At 49.4% G+C, this 18,274-nt stretch overlaps 3 protein-coding genes and 1 long non-coding RNA gene across 4 annotated transcripts; all 4 read left to right on the top strand.

Annotated features, from left to right (window-relative positions):
• The first annotated feature begins 2,781 nt into the window (after positions 1–2,781).
• Positions 2,782–6,791, top strand: CLPS (colipase). Its single transcript, XM_029574020.1, has 3 exons — positions 2,782–2,887; positions 4,998–5,120; positions 6,231–6,791. The coding sequence occupies exons 1-3, from the start codon at positions 2,798–2,800 to the stop codon at positions 6,360–6,362; spliced, it is 345 nt and encodes a 114-aa protein (XP_029429880.1). The 5' UTR covers positions 2,782–2,797; the 3' UTR covers positions 6,363–6,791.
• An 864-nt stretch (positions 6,792–7,655) lies between these two features.
• Positions 7,656–8,255, top strand: LOC115074265 (salivary glue protein Sgs-3-like). Its single transcript, XM_029573574.1, has one exon. The coding sequence runs from the start codon at positions 7,656–7,658 to the stop codon at positions 8,253–8,255; it is 600 nt and encodes a 199-aa protein (XP_029429434.1).
• Positions 8,256–8,330: 75 nt separating this feature from the next.
• On the top strand, positions 8,331–9,143 carry LOC115074266 (salivary glue protein Sgs-3-like). Its single transcript, XM_029573576.1, has one exon. It carries the CDS (start codon positions 8,331–8,333, stop codon positions 9,141–9,143), a length of 813 nt encoding a protein of 270 aa, XP_029429436.1.
• An 858-nt stretch (positions 9,144–10,001) lies between these two features.
• Positions 10,002–14,743, top strand: LOC115074224. Its single transcript, XR_003852211.1, has 3 exons — positions 10,002–10,124; positions 14,035–14,141; positions 14,508–14,743. It is a non-coding gene; the product is annotated as an uncharacterized LOC115074224 (long non-coding RNA).
• Positions 14,744–18,274: the final 3,531 nt, after the last annotated feature.

The raw sequence follows: 18,274 nt of genomic DNA on the forward strand, positions 1-18,274 counted from the left end.
CGTATATATAGTGAGGGAGGTTGAGGCTGGAAAGGAGGTAACAGAGGGGTAAGATGTAGATATTGAAAAGAGTTGAGGAGAGGGATGAACCTTGTGGGACACCTTGCTTGAGGGGTATGGCCTTGGAAACATGGTTTCCTAACTGAATTTTGAAATTCCTGTTACTGAGGTAGGAGTTGAACCAATTGAGGGCAACCCCTGTGATGCCAATTTCAGTTAACCGCTGTAGGAGAATGGAGTGGCTGATGGTATCAAATGCAGAGGAGATATCAAGAAAGGCAAGGATATAAGATTGTCCTTTCTCGAAACCTTTGAGTATATGGTCTGACAGAGAGAGTAAAAGAGTCTCAGTGCTGTGAGATTTCCGAAAACCGTACTGAGCAGGTGCTAGGATGTGGTTGTCATCGAGGTATTCAGTAAGTTGTTTGTTAACGGTTTTTTCAAGGAGTTTGGAAATGAAAGGGAGATTGGAGATGGGGCGGTAGTTGGCTAGATCAGAGGGGTCAAGTTTAGGTTTTTTTAGTATAGGTTTGACGATTGCCTGTTTGAGGGGGACAGGTACCTGTCCAGAATTAATGGACAGGTTGATGATATTTGTTAAGGGTTTAGCAAAAAGGTTAGGTATTGAGAGAAGATGTTTGGTGGGTATTGTGTCAGTTGGATGGGAGGAGGGTTTGGCTTTTTTAATAAGAATTTCTATTTCTAGTGTAGAGGTGCATTCTAGAGAAGATAGAATATTAGTGTTGTTTCTAGTCTTGATTTGGTTGCAGTCAGGTTCCAATTGTTGGATGGGAGTGGATGATGCATTGGTAAACTTGGATATCAGCTTGTCTATTTTGGTTTGGAAAAATGTGGCAAGTTCTTCACATTTAGATTTGGCTATGTCATCTGGGACGTCGGAAGCTGCTGACTTGGTGAGAGAATTAACGTACTCGTATAGCACTTTAGGATTGTATTGGAATTGGTGTATTTTGTTAGCAAAGAAATCTCGTTTGGTGTTGTTAAGTTTTTCTTTATACAGATGTAAGGAGGATTTAATGATGTTAAATACAGGCCTCAGAGGATTTAATGATGTTAAATACAGGCCTCAGAGTTTTGATCATGGGAGTGGAGAATTGTTTGAGGATTCAAACGGACGGAGAAAGCGTAGGGTATTGAGGACGTGATGAATGAGTGCACGAGGGAAGAGTCTGGGATGGAATATCCGCAATTGTTTTTTTATTTAGATTTCTTTAAACAAAATTCCCCTTTAAGAGGCCGAGCTGACTGCGCAGTTTGATTCCTGGGGTCCAGCAGAGACAATGGAGGTGGTTCCCACCCCCGAGTGGGGGAGGGAGCCTCAGCCATCTCTGAATAGCCACATCTACTGGCCCGATTCAGAGTGCATGCGTACAGTAGCAACGTGGAGGCCTGGCTTTCACTTCCTTCCTGCTTCAGTCTGCGATGCTGAAAGGCAAAATCTGCAAGGCTATAACCGAGCCAAAAATATATTTCTCTCTTTCCGAAATCAGCATTCAGCATTTCACTTCTGGTACTGTGCAGAAACAATGGCGAATAGACAACAGAAAATATAATTGGAATATATTTCTTAACTCGCTTTTGGGAAGTAAAGGCATCTCATCCTGTCAAAAGGTGGCAACCACACCTCTGGATCCATTTACAATCTTTCTGATCTTGGTCCTATATCTCTCTTGTAGTTAAAAATGAATCTGTCACCTTTATCTTACAAATTCAGCTCTGGCCCAGATTAAAAGCAAACCCAGACGCCATCCGCATTCACTAGAGCCCACTCCCCTCTGCCCATCGGCCCGGTCCTTCCTTCTGCAGCCCCCTCATTGAACTCCTCGATACCGCTTACCTGTCCAGCCTGCACCTTCCTCGGCTTCCTCCTGTAAACCCTCCCCCTGCTCCCCCCCCCCCACCCCAAATCTGTTTATCAAGAGAGTAGCAGGTGTGCAGGTAGCGATGCCCTGTCCAGAGTTGCCCTCTCTGATACGGATGAGCTTTTCCACTCGCACGATCGTCCTGTGCTGTGCTTTGCACATTTAGGCTCCAGGCGCAGGGTTGACGGGCAGAGAAAGGGATCGCCCTTTCATAAGTCTCTGGGACTCCCATAAATGCTAAGATTGAGCTACCTATGAGCAATATGATTAAGCATAACAGTACAATAAAATAATACATTGCAATGTATCCCTAAAATTGCAAAAGGCCAAAAACCCATCCCTGGCTTTTCCCACTCACCTTGCACTGACAGGTTGGGAAATAACTAGGCCTATCCCACCCCCCAGTCAATACCTCCTGTACTAGGCAGAAGGAGAGCCAAGGCCACCCAAAGCATCTCGCAGGCGTTAGACGGCCCTTGTTTCTGGTAGCGCGATTTATCACAACAGACAGGATTAAAATCACTGACGTAGAAAGTGATCCTTCCTCCTCCGCTGCCTGCACGTTGGCCTTTCCCCAAATGTTTCCTTTTTTTTTCTCTCAAGCTGATTGGCAAACCTGGCCTGCGCTTTTCTACAGACCTCCAGCAGGACGCTTTTCCAGGCTCTTGCATGGTTGCTCTCTCTTGCCAGCACATCTGCCGCCTTCACATGGTTTTTCTCTGAATTCCTTTCAGTTGTTGTGAACACCTGTACTGGCAGATGTGTGTCTGTGCGATTGGACAAGGTGAGGTCATCAGCCGTGGAAGATAAGGTAATAAGGTATATAAGCTCATACCGTGAACTGGGGTCTGCCACTGGACGCACGGCGCAGACTTGGAGCAACGGACTGTGAGTGCAACAGACCTACGTCCACCATGAGACGCCCATTCTTCCTGCTGCTGCCGCTGCTCACCTTTGCTTTGACCCTGGCAGCCCCTCCGGATAAGGGACTAATAATAAACCTGGTAGGGATAGAGCAATTTGCTAAATAAATCCAAGCCCATTTTTTAAATTGACGATCAAGGGTTGATGTGATTTCCTGCGTTTTAAGGAACCGTATTTCTTTGGGAGAGAATGTCACGTGCTGCTGGGGAAGCCTTACTCGTTAAAATTGCCTCTGATTAGAATTGCTGTTTCTCTCCTCAAAATGGGATTTTTCTCTTCCAGAGCAGACCTGCCCACCTCCGAGAACCGAATTCAGTTCTGCTGTGGCCCCTGCTTCTAAACTTCCTTAAACCCCTAGTTGGGCTGCATAGGATAGCAGTAGCAGCATTTGCATAGGGGGCTCTGGGAGAAGAAACCCCCCCTCCCCCTGCCACCTGGAATGTTTTGCCTTTCATAAGGAAGGTGGAGTAAAGGTGCAGAGAAGGCCAGGGGTTGTGCAGCTGTTTGCTGCTGTACTGGGGGATGGCACCTGCACAGTATCAGTGTTGCTTTCCGTCTGCATTCATGTGTGGCCATAGCTTTTCAAAATGACTGGGGTTGTTAAACTCAACGCAACTTACCCTTCCGTGGATGCATTGAAGGAGTTTGCTCAATATCGGGGGGTTTGCTCGAGCACCCGTTTGCGTCCACAGAGCTGGCACTTGTGTGTGCAGCTGCACTCTGTCTCATAAAGGACCTGATTTCCTAAGGCGTTTCTCCCATTCCGTGTCTGTGGGGAAAATGTGCACAAAATTGTCCCTTAAAGAAAAAAAGAAGCAAAGAGAAAATCCGGTGCACCTGCTGCTTCTTAAACTAAAGTGAACGCTTATGTTAGGCTTCAGCAAGAGGGTTTTTGTGTTTGCATCCACAGAGCTGGCTGAGTTTGGCAGCACATGGGCGAGGCAGCTCAACCGTGGGAAGCAGAGCCTGCGTCCTTCTGCTTTAAGTGCTTGTGGCGGATGTTAAGATGGCCGTGACCTGCCCTGATTTGGGAGACTGGTGCAGATCACCCTGTGCCCATCACACACTCGAATGATGAGTCCAGAAGAATCCTTTACCAGTGCCAGGCATGCAAGGGAAAACTGGGCCGTCACTGAAGACATGCACCACTTATTCCATGATTTGGCAACTAGACGAGCACCTGACTCCAGCAGGGACTGCCGCAATCCCGGAGCATCTAACATTTTGCATAACACCAAAGCTAACGCGATGAGGGGGTGATAGATGCAAAACACCGCATCTTGTAATGGCAGCGGTGGTAGTTATACGTGGGACACCCCCCCCCCCCCCCCTTAGGCTGATAAGGATGCAGAGCTGAGTCTGCCCTTAAATTCAAAGGTTCCCCTAATTATTGACTACAGAATGTCCTGAAAGCTACCAAAAAGAGCTGCTGCTGCCCGCTCACTTTTGGACTCTGACCCAGCAGTAACTTGGCATTTTCACTGCTGGACGCTAGGCCATCCCATCGACTGAAGCATCCTTTGTGGCTCTGCTCAGCTGGCGTCCTCCTCTGGAGCATCCCATGGGTGCGGTTGGAGAGCGGACAAGTGGTAAACCCAGGATGAGCTCCACACAGGCCTCTGGGGAGGAGGGGGCGCAGAACTGCCACAGATCAAATCTAGCACGAAGGAATGGAGCATTCTGGTGGCCACGTTGGTCCCTAGGAAAAGTAGGTGCTTTTTAGGGCGTGATTGCATCTTCACAGGAAGGAGGCCTCCCAGACGAGCTGGGGAAAGCCCAAACTCTAACAATACTCAAAGCTTGGAATAAGCACAGAAGAAGTGAGAGGAAATCCAGAGGTCAACTGGGGTCTCTGGCATTGCAGCAGGAGTGGAACTGTGGAGACTGGATGGGTCTTACGGTCCTTATCTGCCATCACTCCTATTCTCCATGTATTTCTCCAGAATAGGAATTTAAAAGAAAAATGGGTAGCGTGCCATATACAAATATTGAAATAAAGTAAATTGATGCTCTCCGTGAGCTTAGTGAGCACAGAGGTACCTTGGTTATACGTGCAGAGGAGAGTCTGATGCGTCCATAATAAGCTTGTTTGTTTTATACCGAGCTGGGGGATACACACACCGTCTCTTCTAGGCCATATCCTCTTCTATGAGATTAAGGAAAGGCAGATTTTGTTGTGCTTTGTTTCAGGATAACGGGGAGCTCTGCCTCAACAGTCTCCAGTGTAAGAGTGGATGCTGCCACAGGCGGAGTGGATTAAGCCTTGCTCGTTGTGCCCCAAAGGCTGCCGAGACCCAGGAGTGCTCCCCCAAGGTAAGCAGCTTTTCTCTCTTTGCCGTTCTCAGCTGATACCTGCACCCCCCCCCCCCCCCCCCCCCGGCTGTCTCACACTCCTAAGTGACCATCCTCAGGCCCCCAGCCTCAGGTGCAGTTAGATGCAGAGGTGACCGCAGCAGCTGCCAGTCTGCAAGGGGACAAAGACAGTGAGGGGTCCTTGGGTACTGAAGCCCTCCTCTTAGGAGTCAGGGAAGGGAAACATCATCCGAAGAGGTGAACCAAGGGCTTCCCTGCTCTGGTTTACATTTTCCAGTTGCTTATATTACATTATATCTCACCAGGCCAGATTACAATCTGACAGGACTGGGGTGCATCTTGCTTTGGACTGTATGAATCTGAGCGAAATAATTTAGATCATTGCACCAGCCAAGGATTTTCATTTCAGATTTTCCTAGCGACTTCATGCCTTCTTGTCATGATCTGATTAATGTCAGGATAGCAACCCAATTTGCAACGTAGCCATTAGTCCCTCAGCACCTCCCTCCCGGGGTATTGTCTCCAAATGCGTTAATATTTTGCATATTTTGAGAAGTCTGAACCTCGCTCTTATGCCAGGCTATTATGAGTACAATCTCAGAGGCCGATGCAATAGGCAAATGAGCTTCCATGCTAAAAAAGGACACGCTAGGAATAAATTGTGCATCCTTAGCACGTCCATGGCATCGGGCGCCAAGGAGATGTGGCTGTGCGCGGATCAATTAACGAGCGTCTGCTTTCCTAATCTGCACACAGCCAGGTCAAGATTTGTTTTCATGCTGCTTCCTGTGGCTCCTCATAGTAAGTACGGGTTTCTTTTTGGGATGGGGAAGGGTCTCTGCTCTCCCCTAGCCCCTCATACTAAGTAGGAGGAGCCACAGAAAAGCAGTAATTTCTCATCTACATGGCATTTACATGTGAGGAGCGCTATTAGCTACCAGCGTGTTTGGATGCGCGTTTTGGACGCACTAATCCCCTTTTTGCATCGGGTGTTATCCTAGCGCATCCGAAACGCGCGTCCAATCACGGGATAACCCGTGTGCTGGCCTGGGCACACGATGTTGCATCAGCTGCTGCCGCTTCTGACTCCAGTCCTTCTGTCTCCTGCAGAGCATTATTGGTGTGTATTACAAATGTGTCTGTGAGAGCGGCCTGACATGCGAGGCCGACAAATCCATTGTGGGCTCTATCACTAACAGCAACTTTGGCATCTGTGTGGATCCGAACGCCCATGTTCTGTGAAACCGGAATCCCAGTCGCCGCCTCTGAGAGCCTCTGGCTGAGTCGTCACCCCTCAGAATGTCTGCAGCTTCCACGCATCCTTTCTCTCTCTTTCTCACACACACTCACTCTCCTGCCGATTTAGCCTGATCCAAGATCCCTTTTCCTCTTATCAAGAAATGACAATCAAGACTGTCAATGTTAAAGTCAGTGACTAACTAAACATCCTCAGGATCTCTTCACATACACACCCTCAATTAAAGCCTGTCCATGGGAACCTCCCGCCACCCCTATCACTTCTCATTCCCATTGTGCTCACCTCCGACCTCCAGCACCTCTCCACATGTCCACACCACCTGCACTCACACCGTCGCACAAACCCCGACTCCTGGCATCTCTCCACCTGATCACACCATTGCTCATATCCTGACCCCCAACACCTCTCCACCTGTCCACACCATCGCACATATCCCAATCCCCAGCACCTCTCTACCTGTCCACACCCTCGCTCATACCTCAATCCCCAGCACCTCTCTACCTGTCCACACCATCGCACATATCCCAATCCCCAGCACCTCTCTACCTGTCCACACCCTCGCTCATACCTCAATCCCCAGCACCTCTCTACCTGTCCACACCCTCGCTCATACCTCAATTCCCAGCACCTCTCTACCTGTCCACACCATCGCACATACCTCAATCCCCAGCACCTCTCCACCTATCCACACCATCGCACATACCTCAATCCCCAGCACCTCTCCACCTGCCCACACCATCGCACATACCCCAATCCCCAGCACCTCTCCACCTGTCCACACCATCGCACATACCTCAATCCCCAGCACCTCTCCACCTGTCCACACCATGGCTCATTCCACAATCCCCAGCACCTCTCTACCTGTCCACACCATCGCTCATACCTCAATCCCCAGCACCTCTCTACCTGTCCACACCATGGCACATACCTCAATCCCCAGCACCTCTCTACCTGTCCACACCATGGCACATATCCCAATCCCCAGCACCTCTCCACCTGTCCACACCATCGCACATACCTCAATCCCCAGCACCTCTCCACCTATCCACACCATCGCACATACCTCAATCCCCAGCACCTCTCCACCTGCCCACACCATCGCACATATCCCAATCCCCAGCACCTCTCCACCTGTCCACACCATCGCACATACCTCAATCCCCAGCACCTCTCCACCTGTCCACACCATGGCTCATTCCACAATCCCCAGCACCTCTCTACCTGTCCACACCATCGCTCATACCTCAATCCCCAGCACCTCTCTACCTGTCCACACCATGGCACATACCTCAATCCCCAGCACCTCTCCACCTGTCCACACCATCGCACATACCTCAATTCCCAGCACCTCTCCACCTATCCACACCATCGCACATATCTCAATCCTCAGCACCTCTCTACCTGTCCACACCATGGCTCATTCCACAATCCCCAGCACCTCTCTACCTGTCCACACGATCACTCATACCTCAATCCCCAGCACCTCTCTACCTGTCCACACCATGGCTCATTCCACAATCCCCAGCACCTCTCTACCTGTCCACACCCTCGCTCATACCTCAATCCCCAGCACCTCTCTACCTGTCCACACCCTCGCTCATACCTCAATCCCCAGCACCTCTCTACCTGTCCACACCGTCGCTCATACCTCAATCCCCAGCACCTCTCTACCTGTCCACACCGTCGCTCATACCTCAATCCCCAGCACCTCTCTACCTGTCCACACCGTCGCTCATACCTCAATCCCCAGCACCTCTCCACCTGTCCACACCATGGCTCATACCTCAATCCCCAGCACCTCTCCACCTGTCCACACCATGGCTCATTCCACAATCCCCAGCACCTCTCTACCTGTCCACACCATCGCTCATACCTGAATCCCCAGCACCTCTCTACCTGTCCACACCATGGCACATACCTGAATCCCCAGCACCTCTCTACCTGTCCACACCATGGCACATATCCCAATCCCCAGCACCTCTCCACCTGTCCACACCATCGCACATACCTCAATTCCCAGCACCTCTCCACCTATCCACACCATCGCACATACCTCAATCCCCAGCACCTCTCCACCTGTCCACACCATGGCACATATCCCAATCCCCAGCACCTCTCTACCTGTCCACACGATCACTCATACCTCAATCCCCAGCACCTCTCTACCTGTCCACACCATGGCTCATTCCACAATCCCCAGCACCTCTCTACCTGTCCACACCCTCGCTCATACCTCAATACCCAGCACCTCTCTACCTGTCCACACCCTCGCTCATACCTCAATCCCCAGCACCTCTCCACCTGTCCACACCCTCGCTCATACCTCAATCCCCAGCACCTCTCCACCTGTCCACACCATCACTCATACCTCAATCCCCAGCACCTCTCCACCTGTCCACACCATCACTCATACCTCAATCCCCAGCACCTCTCTACCTGTCCACACCCTCGCTCATACCTCAATACCCAGCACCTCTCTACCTGTCCACACCCTCGCTCATACCTCAATCCCCAGCACCTCTCCACCTGTCCACACCATCACTCATACCTCAATCCCCAGCACCTCTCCACCTGTCCACACCATCGCTCATACCTCAATCCCCAGCACCTCTCCACCTGTCCACACCGTCGCTCATACCTCAATCCCCAGCACCTCTCTACCTGTCCACACCATCGCTCATACCTCAATCCCCAGCACCTCTCCACCTGTCCACACCACCTACACTCACAGTGGTCCACTGATTCAAGCTTCTGTTGTGAATTAAATCATTTCAATTTACTGATGTTATTATGAATTGATTTCAGTTTCCCACTACAAGATCTATATCTTCAAATAAAAACTTGAATGTAGGTCTAGAAGGAAATGTCTCTTGATTAAACATTTTTTGTGTTGTCAGTTTTCAGTCTGTTGTTTCATGATCTCACTGTATTTTGATCTTTTATGGGGGCAACTTTCATAACTAACTCATAGGCGAAAAGTGCAAGTGATGTTGATCACAAGTAAACATTTGCCTTTAGCTCTCTCAGAAAGTGACATAGGAGAATTGTTTCTTTTCCCTGAGCTTCTGTTTATTGGCAATGTAATAGAACTGACCCCCTCTGCTACTGGTCAGCTCTTCAGCCCCTGGGAGCAGTGCTGGCCAGGAGGCCACCAAGAGCTTGTTCACGGATAAAGCAACCCCAGCTCGTGACAGAAGTCCAACTCCTTACCCTGCACCGGCACATCGAGGATGGAAGGGTCTTGGAAGATAGGCTGAAAATCACCATTTAGAGGAAGGAGCCCGTCATTCTATTTAGCCTAATCTGACTTTTTCTCAAGGAGACTGGTAAAATTGAAAAGATTGTTTTCCACCTTTCTTCAGATGCAGAACATTTTTTGTCAGCAAAATTTCTGGTTACTCTTCAGTGCCAACCCATTTGTCACCTGCAAATGAGAAATGAGCTTTATGTGGCCATTTAAATGACAAGCATTACTAATGGTGCCCCTAAGCTTGCGTGGCTGTCAGTATCCGTGATGGCTGATGTGGGCCTGTGTGAATGGACAAGGCCTGATCACATGCAACAGACGATGAGGTATATACACTTGTAGCATGAAGCAGTGTCCACCATTGGGCAGACTCCGACCCAGAAGACGGTGAGCGCAGAAAAGTGACCACACCATGAAAATAGTTTCATTCCTGCTGCTGCTGCTACTCGCCCTTGATGTGACCTTGGCCAGTTGGAGTGATGGAATGTTCAATGACCTGGTAGGTACAAGCAGGAACTAGATCAAGCCCATTTTTAAGGAAATAAAGACTGGTGAGGCATCTGCCTCTTTAGAGCACGTGCTTGTTACAGGCCCCACAAAATAAGTAAATAATTAAATGAATATTAATGGAGTTACACTTCTGATTTTCATAGGGAAAGCAATGGGGAAATCAGCACTACAAGTCCCTGCATGCACTAGGATAAAATCAGGACTGGATTAGCTTGTTCCCTATGACATGGAGGTAGGGGACAACCCTAAAATGTGTCAGGAAGGCTAGCGCTAGGCTTCTGCAGTTAGTGTCTGTGTTTGCAGCAGAAACGCTGGCTTTTGCCAGACCTGGTGCAAGGTTTCTGGGTGCCCTGGGAGACTTCCTCCACCCACTGACACCATTTCTGATGATGGTTATTGGTTATTTATTTATATGCCACCTATGCCCAAGGCATCTAACAATAAAACATACCTGAAAAATATGGAATAAAATTACTTAAAATGTAGAAGATAAAATATCATCTTGCAACTCTCGCTGCTGCCCTCCCTCACCCATCTGATGGTCCCCAACCTTTCCCGCTCGCCCCAAACTCTGCTGCTGCCTCCTGCCAGGCTGGGACTTTTCGCGTGCGATCACCAAAAAGGGGCGGTGTCAAGACCAGAACAGGAGGAGTTGGGGCAGCACTGGGGCGGACGCCGCAAAGACAGCGTGGACGGCGAAAGGTAAGCTTCCATATCACTGCCTATTTCGTGCCAAATAACTACACCTTTTATGGTGTAGTTATTCGGCGCGACGCCGGCAGGACCGCCACCCCCCCACCCCCCCCCGTTACCGCGAGATTCACGGCGCTGCGGGAGGTTAGTAAATCTAGGCCTAAGTAGACTTGGGGAAAGCCACTGATTATCTCTGGTCAGAACCAGCAAGGGATCTATCTATTATTTGGGATCCTGCCAGTTTCTTGGGGCTTGAATTAGCCACTGTTGGAAACCGGTACCTGGGTTTGATGGACCCTCTGTCTGACCCAGTATAAGGGTTCATATGGTGTTGACGTAAAAGAGCAAGAGTTACAGTTTGTTAAACACTTCATTTTCCAAAGACTGAATTCAAGAATTAGCAGTTACAACTTTTCTTTGCTCATCTTTTCCAGAAGAAACTTAACCTCGCTCCCTAAGCCCTGGGAACAATGCTGAATGCTACTTAGGCCCTGCCAAAGGTTGTAGACAAAAAGAGGTGATTAAACAAAGGCTTTGTCTGGGTAACCTTTGGAGTTACTTGGACAAAAAAACCAAAATTCAAAATCCCCTGGCTAATGAACTACTCAGACAAAATATAGCTGAGTAACAGGAGGCAGTGCAGCGAGTGCTCCCGGGCAGGGTTAAACTGTAGCTGGTGAGCTCTGACATTTAGTGCCACCTTGCTAAAGTTAGCCGGGTCAGTGTGGTCAGAAAAATAGCCGTCCTGAGGTTATCCAGATACAGTCAGGAGAACACTTACCTGGCTCAGATCATCAGAATCCCAGGTAACTCTCCCACTCACCTGCCCTCAAGAGTGAGTTAAACCACAAAAGAAACCCCCAAAGCTTAAAACACGAAAAGAAACAAAACCATGGTGAAAAGCTGTACTTGGTGCGGCTGTTCATCTTGTGCTTGATGTGAAGATAAAGTGATTAAAAATGCTGAATTGGTCGGGACGTAATCTTTTGCAGTGGCTGCTGCTGCTCTTTGCTGCCACCTGGAAGGTGGCCTTGTGCAGATGCACGGTTTGCACACCCAGTCATGTGGTCCCTGGGCTCTGCTCATGTGCTGGATGAGTTTGCCAGGACATTAAAAAGCACAGCACAGTCCTGCATCTTCTGTTCTAGGTACTGGGGATATAGTGTTCTCCCAGCAGTGTTCAGCTGGCCATGACCTGCCTTTATTTAGGTGATTTAAGGGGGTCATCCTGTGACTGTATATGCCATAGTGGGTCAGACCAAGGGTTCATCAAGCTCAGTATCCTGTTTCCAAAAGGGGCCAATCCAAGTCACAAGTACCTGGCAAGTACCTAAATATTAGATAAATCACAAGCTACTATTGCTTATTAATTGCCATAATAGCAGTTTATGGATTTTTCCTCTAGGAACTTATCCAAACCTTTTTTAAATCCAGTTACACTAACTGCTGGATCCACATCCTCTGGCAATGAATTCCAGAGCTTAACTATGCGCTGAGTGAAAAAGAATTTTCTTCAATTTGTTTTAAATGAGCTACTTGCTAACTTCATGGAGTGCCCCCTGGTCCTAGAGTAAATAACCAATTTACATTAACTTGTTCAAGTCCTTTCATGATTTTGTAGACTTCTCTCCTATCCCCCCTCAGTCGTCTCGTCTCCAAACTGAACAGCCCTAACCTCTTTAGTCTTTCCTCATAGGGGAGCTGTTCCAGTCCCTTTATCATTTTGGTTGCCCTTCTCTGTACCTTCTCCATCACAATTATATCCTTTTTGAGATGCGGCGACCAGAATTGTACACAGTATTCAAGGTGCGTTCTCACCATGGAGCGATATAGAGACATTTGAATGATGAGCAGAAAAACTGGACTATTGGGGCAAACTCACACTATTTTTTCATGTGATCACACACTATTTTGGTAACTTGGCCCAACCTATTCTGAAGTGAGGGACGATCATCAAATTCCATTGTAGCCGAGAAATTGTGGCATCCACTTCTGGTTTTTAGATGTGAAATATCATTGTCACTGATGCCTTATGGAGACATTTCACGTAACGCATTCATGTCCAATGGCATGTGACCACATTTCATAGAGAATAGCAGGTCGTGTAGTGTGACTGCATCCCTAATCTTACCTGGGACCAGGTTGGTAAGGATGCTGAACTGAGAAGAGCTTTCAATTCATAGAAATGTAATTAAGCCATAGGGGAAAGCATACAGGAATATTTGAAAGAAAAGGACCCACACAAGGGTCCCTGGGCTGGAGATCCAGGAAGTGGAGGGATTAGAGGCTCAGATCAACTTAAACACACACACACACACACGCACGCATCCACACGCACATACATGCTCACACATGTATGCACATGCATGTACGCACGCACAAACTGTCCTGGTCTTTTGCTGTGTATGTTTGTCTTATTAGATTGTAAGCTCTAATGAGCAGGTACTGTCTCTTATGTGTTGTCTAATGACTGTACAGTGCTGTGTACATCGAGGAGCTCTACAGAAATGTTGAGAGTAGTAATGCCAAACACCATAGAAAGCTGACAAAACTACTACAAGAACTGTCATAGGGAGATTTCCTTTGAAGATAAAAGAACCTTTCCCTTGAGACTTATTCCTTAGGGTCAGAGGGCAAATGACAGAGTCTTTCGGCCGACAGGAACCTCTTTGGCTAGGTCTATGTCTGGATTGGTCTTTATAAGCCCAGAATCATTGTTTGCAATATAGATAAAATGCAATGAAAGCTTTTACCTGTTTAAAGATGATGCCATGCCTGCTGGAGAAATCTGGCACACACCTAGCCCTGAACGATCTGCTGATTTACCCTACTGTGGGATGACCCTTCCCCATTGCCCCCATCTGGAGGGTGCCCATCACAGGGAGAAGGAGAGAATGCTTGCTCAAGGATGTTTTATATATCAGAGGGAGCAAGGCTGCTGCTTCCATTAGGTAAACTAGGCGATCACCTAGTGCACACGATTAGGGGGGGCTGCCAGTGTGAGGTCCAGATGGGGGCTGTACCAGAGCCAATACTGCCAAGGAAGGGAGTGCAGTCCTGGAGCCATTGCTGGGCTTAGCTGCAGCTGTTGCCAATAGGTAAGTTGGTGGGGTGAATAAAGGAAGGTTCGCAAAGGCTTGCACCGGCCCTGAGTATGGCTTCCGCATCAATAAAACCACACAAATTCTGCTGTGACTTTATTCCAGAAAATCGGGGAGCTCTGCACCTTGGGTGCTATGTGCCAGAGTGTGTGCTGCAGGATGGAGCTGAGTGGATTTTCTTTCTGCGCTGCAAGCAGCTTTTGTTCTGAGTAGTAAGTATTGGGTGGATTTCTCTGTTTGCCATTCTCTTCTTAGCTCTTACTTGTCCTTCCCGACCAGGAACGGGCACAGCCTCAGGGGCTGGCAGAGTCTGTGGCGTCAGACATGGAGGTGACTCCAGCAGCTACCAACATGCACATGGACACGGGCAGTTCCAGGCCCTTGGGTAGGGAAGCGCGCCCGCTAGGAGTGAGTCCATCATGAGAAGAGGCTGAACCAAGGGCTCGCCTTGCACCATTCCTTGTCCTGTTTGCATTATATTCTATCCTAGCACAGCAGAGGGCTGCGTCCAATCTATTCAGCGGCTCCTCTTGATGCCTGGGTCTCCTGTAATCCGGATTTTTTTATCTCCCTTTCAGTCCAAACGCAGCAACTACAGTAATTCCATATCAATGAAGTATGACGTTGCCAGAACTAGCTGCGACTTTGACATTGGCAAGGATCCAAATGCTCTTCATCAGCGAAGCAGGAATCCCAGCTGTTACTTCCAAGCCTGCATCTGGATGAGACAATGTGGACAAAGACTTCAACCACCTCAGCCTTCAAAGCGCACGCAACATCCAAACATCTTTTCCTGCACTCGTAGTAGCAAACGCACCATCCATCTATTTATTTATGTATTTAAAAATATTTCTTATGACTTGTTTACCCTTAGCTTCCCATCCTGCTTGCTCTTTATGTAAATATATCTATGCAAATCTATGCTCATTGTCAAAGTCACTGAGAGGGACCAGCTTCACTTTCCCCAGATATCTCTTCACATGGACACTCAATGAAACCCAAAGTATGGGATGCTTCCCTTTCTCCCTTTGTCTCCTCTTTACCTATACAATCATGTATACCCCGAGCCCCAGCACCTTCTCACATGCCCACATCACGTGCCCTCACCCCTATCACACCTGCCTCTCCCCCGCTCCCCAGCACCTTCTCACATGCCCACATAACGTGCCCTCACGCCTTATCACACCTGCCTCTCCTGCACTCTCCAGCACCTTCTCACATGTCCACATCACGTGCCCTCACGCCTTATCAAACATGCCTCTCCCCCACGCCTCAGCATTTCTCACATGCCCACATCACGTGCACTCACACCTTATCACACCTGCCTCTCCCCCGCTCCCCAGCACCTTCTCACATGCCCCACATCACGTGCACTCACACCTTATCACACCTGCCTCTCCTGCACTCCCCAGCACCTTCTCACATGCCCACATCACGTGCACTCACACCTTATCACACCTGCCTCTCCTGCACTCCCCAGCACCTTCTCACATGCCCACATTATATGCACTCACACCTATCACACCTGCCTCTCCCCCACTCCCCAGCACCTTCTCACATGCCCACATAACGTGCCCTCACACCTTATCACACCTGCCTCTCCCCCGCTCCCCAGCACCTTCTCACATGCCCACATAACGTGCCCTCACGCCTTATCACACCTGCCTGTCCCCCGCTCCCCAGCACCTTCTCACATGTCCACATCACGTGCACTCACACCGTCACACACGTTTACTGAGCTGAGGCAGTCCCAGAGAGATGGGGGGGGGGGGGCTCATTTCCACGCACACAGTAGCAGCCCAAATCTGTGCAGGTAAATCTGGCTGTTCCATTTTCAGAGCAGACTTATCCCTGAAAGTCCATTATGCTGGTACTTGCATCTGTAACTTCTGTGGGCCATGATATCATCACCCCCATTAGGTCTCTTCCATTTCCTCACGGGCACTCACCTTGCTGAAGTGGCTTTTTCTTTCTCTGCTCCCTTCTGCGCCTTTCTCCTCCTTACCTGCTGAGATGCGGTAAGTTCCCGGGGCTTGTAGCTCAGTTTTGGTGTCCATATTCTCCCCAGTTCATTTTCTTTTGTACTCTTGGGCTCTCTGCATGCAAACACTTATATTCAAGAGGCAATAAATGGACTTATTTAAAGCAGGAGGTGGCAGTTTCCTTTTATTTTCTGCTCGAGGGGCAAGGCCATGTAGTCCTTTCTTTTTCGGAAGTCGGACTGCATCCCGCATGGTTACTTTTGGCTCCTGCTTGGCTGAATTTGCAGAATAAAGCTGATGCAATAGTTTGTGATTAGTTGTGTCCAGCTAAGCAGAAGCCCGACAGTCTCGGGATCTAGAGCCCACCATGGCCACAGCAAAAACGCATTTCTACAATGAGGTCCGCAAATGGCTTTTTTTTTTTTTTAAATGATTCTTCTAATTTATTTTAAAATAGTGTGTGCCTCAGCCAGAAGCCAACTCAAGCGCTGGCCGGTAAGGGCAGTGGACCCTCTTGTGCTCACTGTTTTGTGGGCTTCCACTGGGGATCTTTTATGAATGTTGTCAGACCTCCATTGGTTTTGCCAGAGACTTGGATACATGGGATGGGTGCTCAGACCCGAGATTCTAGAAAGTCGTAGAAGGGGGAGAAAGGGGGCCGGTGACACCTTAGCACCCACCTGCAATAAAAAAGAAAAAAAAAAAAACCTTTCCACTCTGGCCCTTCTGCAGTATGAGCTACAAGAACACTATAGCGAGCCTGCCCCAGGACTGAGCACTGCGGGACTGACCTCTGACCACTGCCACTGCCCCAGGACTGAGCACTGCGGGAGCCTGCCGGTCACCTGGGTCACCTTGCAGGGCGCTGTTTGTCAAGAGCACCCGACCCCTGGCTTCCAAGCGTGGAGCAGCGCCAAAGGCCTTGGCGAATTCACACCCTCCTTCAGTCTCTTTCCAGTCGCGTCCCCCTTCCCTGTCACACTCTCTCACTTCCATTTCCCCTCCTCGGAGAACACCCCTTTTGCTTCTGTCTCTCCCCTTCAGCTTCTCTGTCCAGTGAGTGGCCTCTCCCTTCCTCCCGTGCCCCTTGGATCCCCGCCGGCTCAGTGAGAGAAGCGCTCCACACGGGCACTGTTCTAGTGCTGCTGGAAGACGACAGCTCGGGGGCCACCAGATGGCAGGGATGGGCTATTGATTTAGCAAGTGGAGCTCCTCCGCTCTCTTTCTTGCCATAAAAATATGTAGAAGCCCCCCTTGGGGTCTCCACTAGATGTCCCTAGTCCCAGCCCTTGGGAAGTCAGCTGCAGAGGGAATTGGACATCCCTTAGGTACCGGGGGGGGGGGGGGGGGGCGGCTAGTTGAGGTGAGATTAGGGCAGATGAAGTTTGCTTTCAGAAGAGGAGGATGTGTTCCATGTGTGCCCTCTGAGTCTGACAAATGAGAACAGAGACACGGGCCTTGCCAGTTCCTGTAACAGGGCTGGAAGAATGAGGGATATTTAAGAAACTTTTTACATTTTTTTCTGGTTTTCTTCATTTTTGACTTGCTCGGTTCCTGGAAGGCAGAATCCCCTGGTCAGCAGGGGCCGTGCACCTTTTCCGCCTGCATAAAAGAAGGTTGCAGCGCCCTGTGTGAGAAGAGATCCTGAGTCAGGATTTTGCAAGTTGTATTTTTCCCCCCACTGAGGAAAGGGGGAATTTTTCCCCTGAGCTGGAGACTTTTAGTCACCGTTTCTTGTACTAAAAGGAACCTCCTGGGAGGTCAGTTGCTATCTTTCGAAGAGGAATCATCAGAGAAGAAACATCAGGAGACCCCCAACCGGAATTTCCACCCAGCGGCAGATTCCCGAGGAAGACCGGCCCCAGGGATTCCCCACCCAGGCCGGCCCAGGACGCATCACGTGGTCTGCCGAGCGCGGCTCCTTCGCAGCCGCGCACGGCAGACCGCGTGACTGGAGCGACCGGCCCACCGGGGGATGCCCGATCCCCCGATAGGCCAATCCGCCCCTGTTTCCACCCCAGGACACAGGACCCTGCCAGATGAAGTTCGGCAATCAACGTGGAGCTCAGGTACTGTGGGAAGGGATCCGGTCACTGTTAGGATTCCCCAGCCACCTTGGGATAATCATCTTTCCTTACCATGGAGGAAACGCAAGTTCCAAGCCCCTGCCAGATCCTGTCTCATGTAAATCTGGGACCACTGGAAGTATCTGGACACTTTATGTTTTGCATCTATTGATGCTTATAAGAGGAATTGCAGTAAACTTTCATTTGAACACCCAACCAGTGAGTCCTGCCTGGTTTATAAGTGTGCCTGCCCCAAAGAGCTATGGTAACACATGTACATGGGAAAACACTTCTGCC

This window comes from Rhinatrema bivittatum, chromosome 12, assembly GCF_901001135.1.
Source record: "Rhinatrema bivittatum chromosome 12, aRhiBiv1.1, whole genome shotgun sequence".
In the NCBI taxonomy this organism is placed as follows: Eukaryota; Metazoa; Chordata; class Amphibia; order Gymnophiona; family Rhinatrematidae; genus Rhinatrema; species Rhinatrema bivittatum.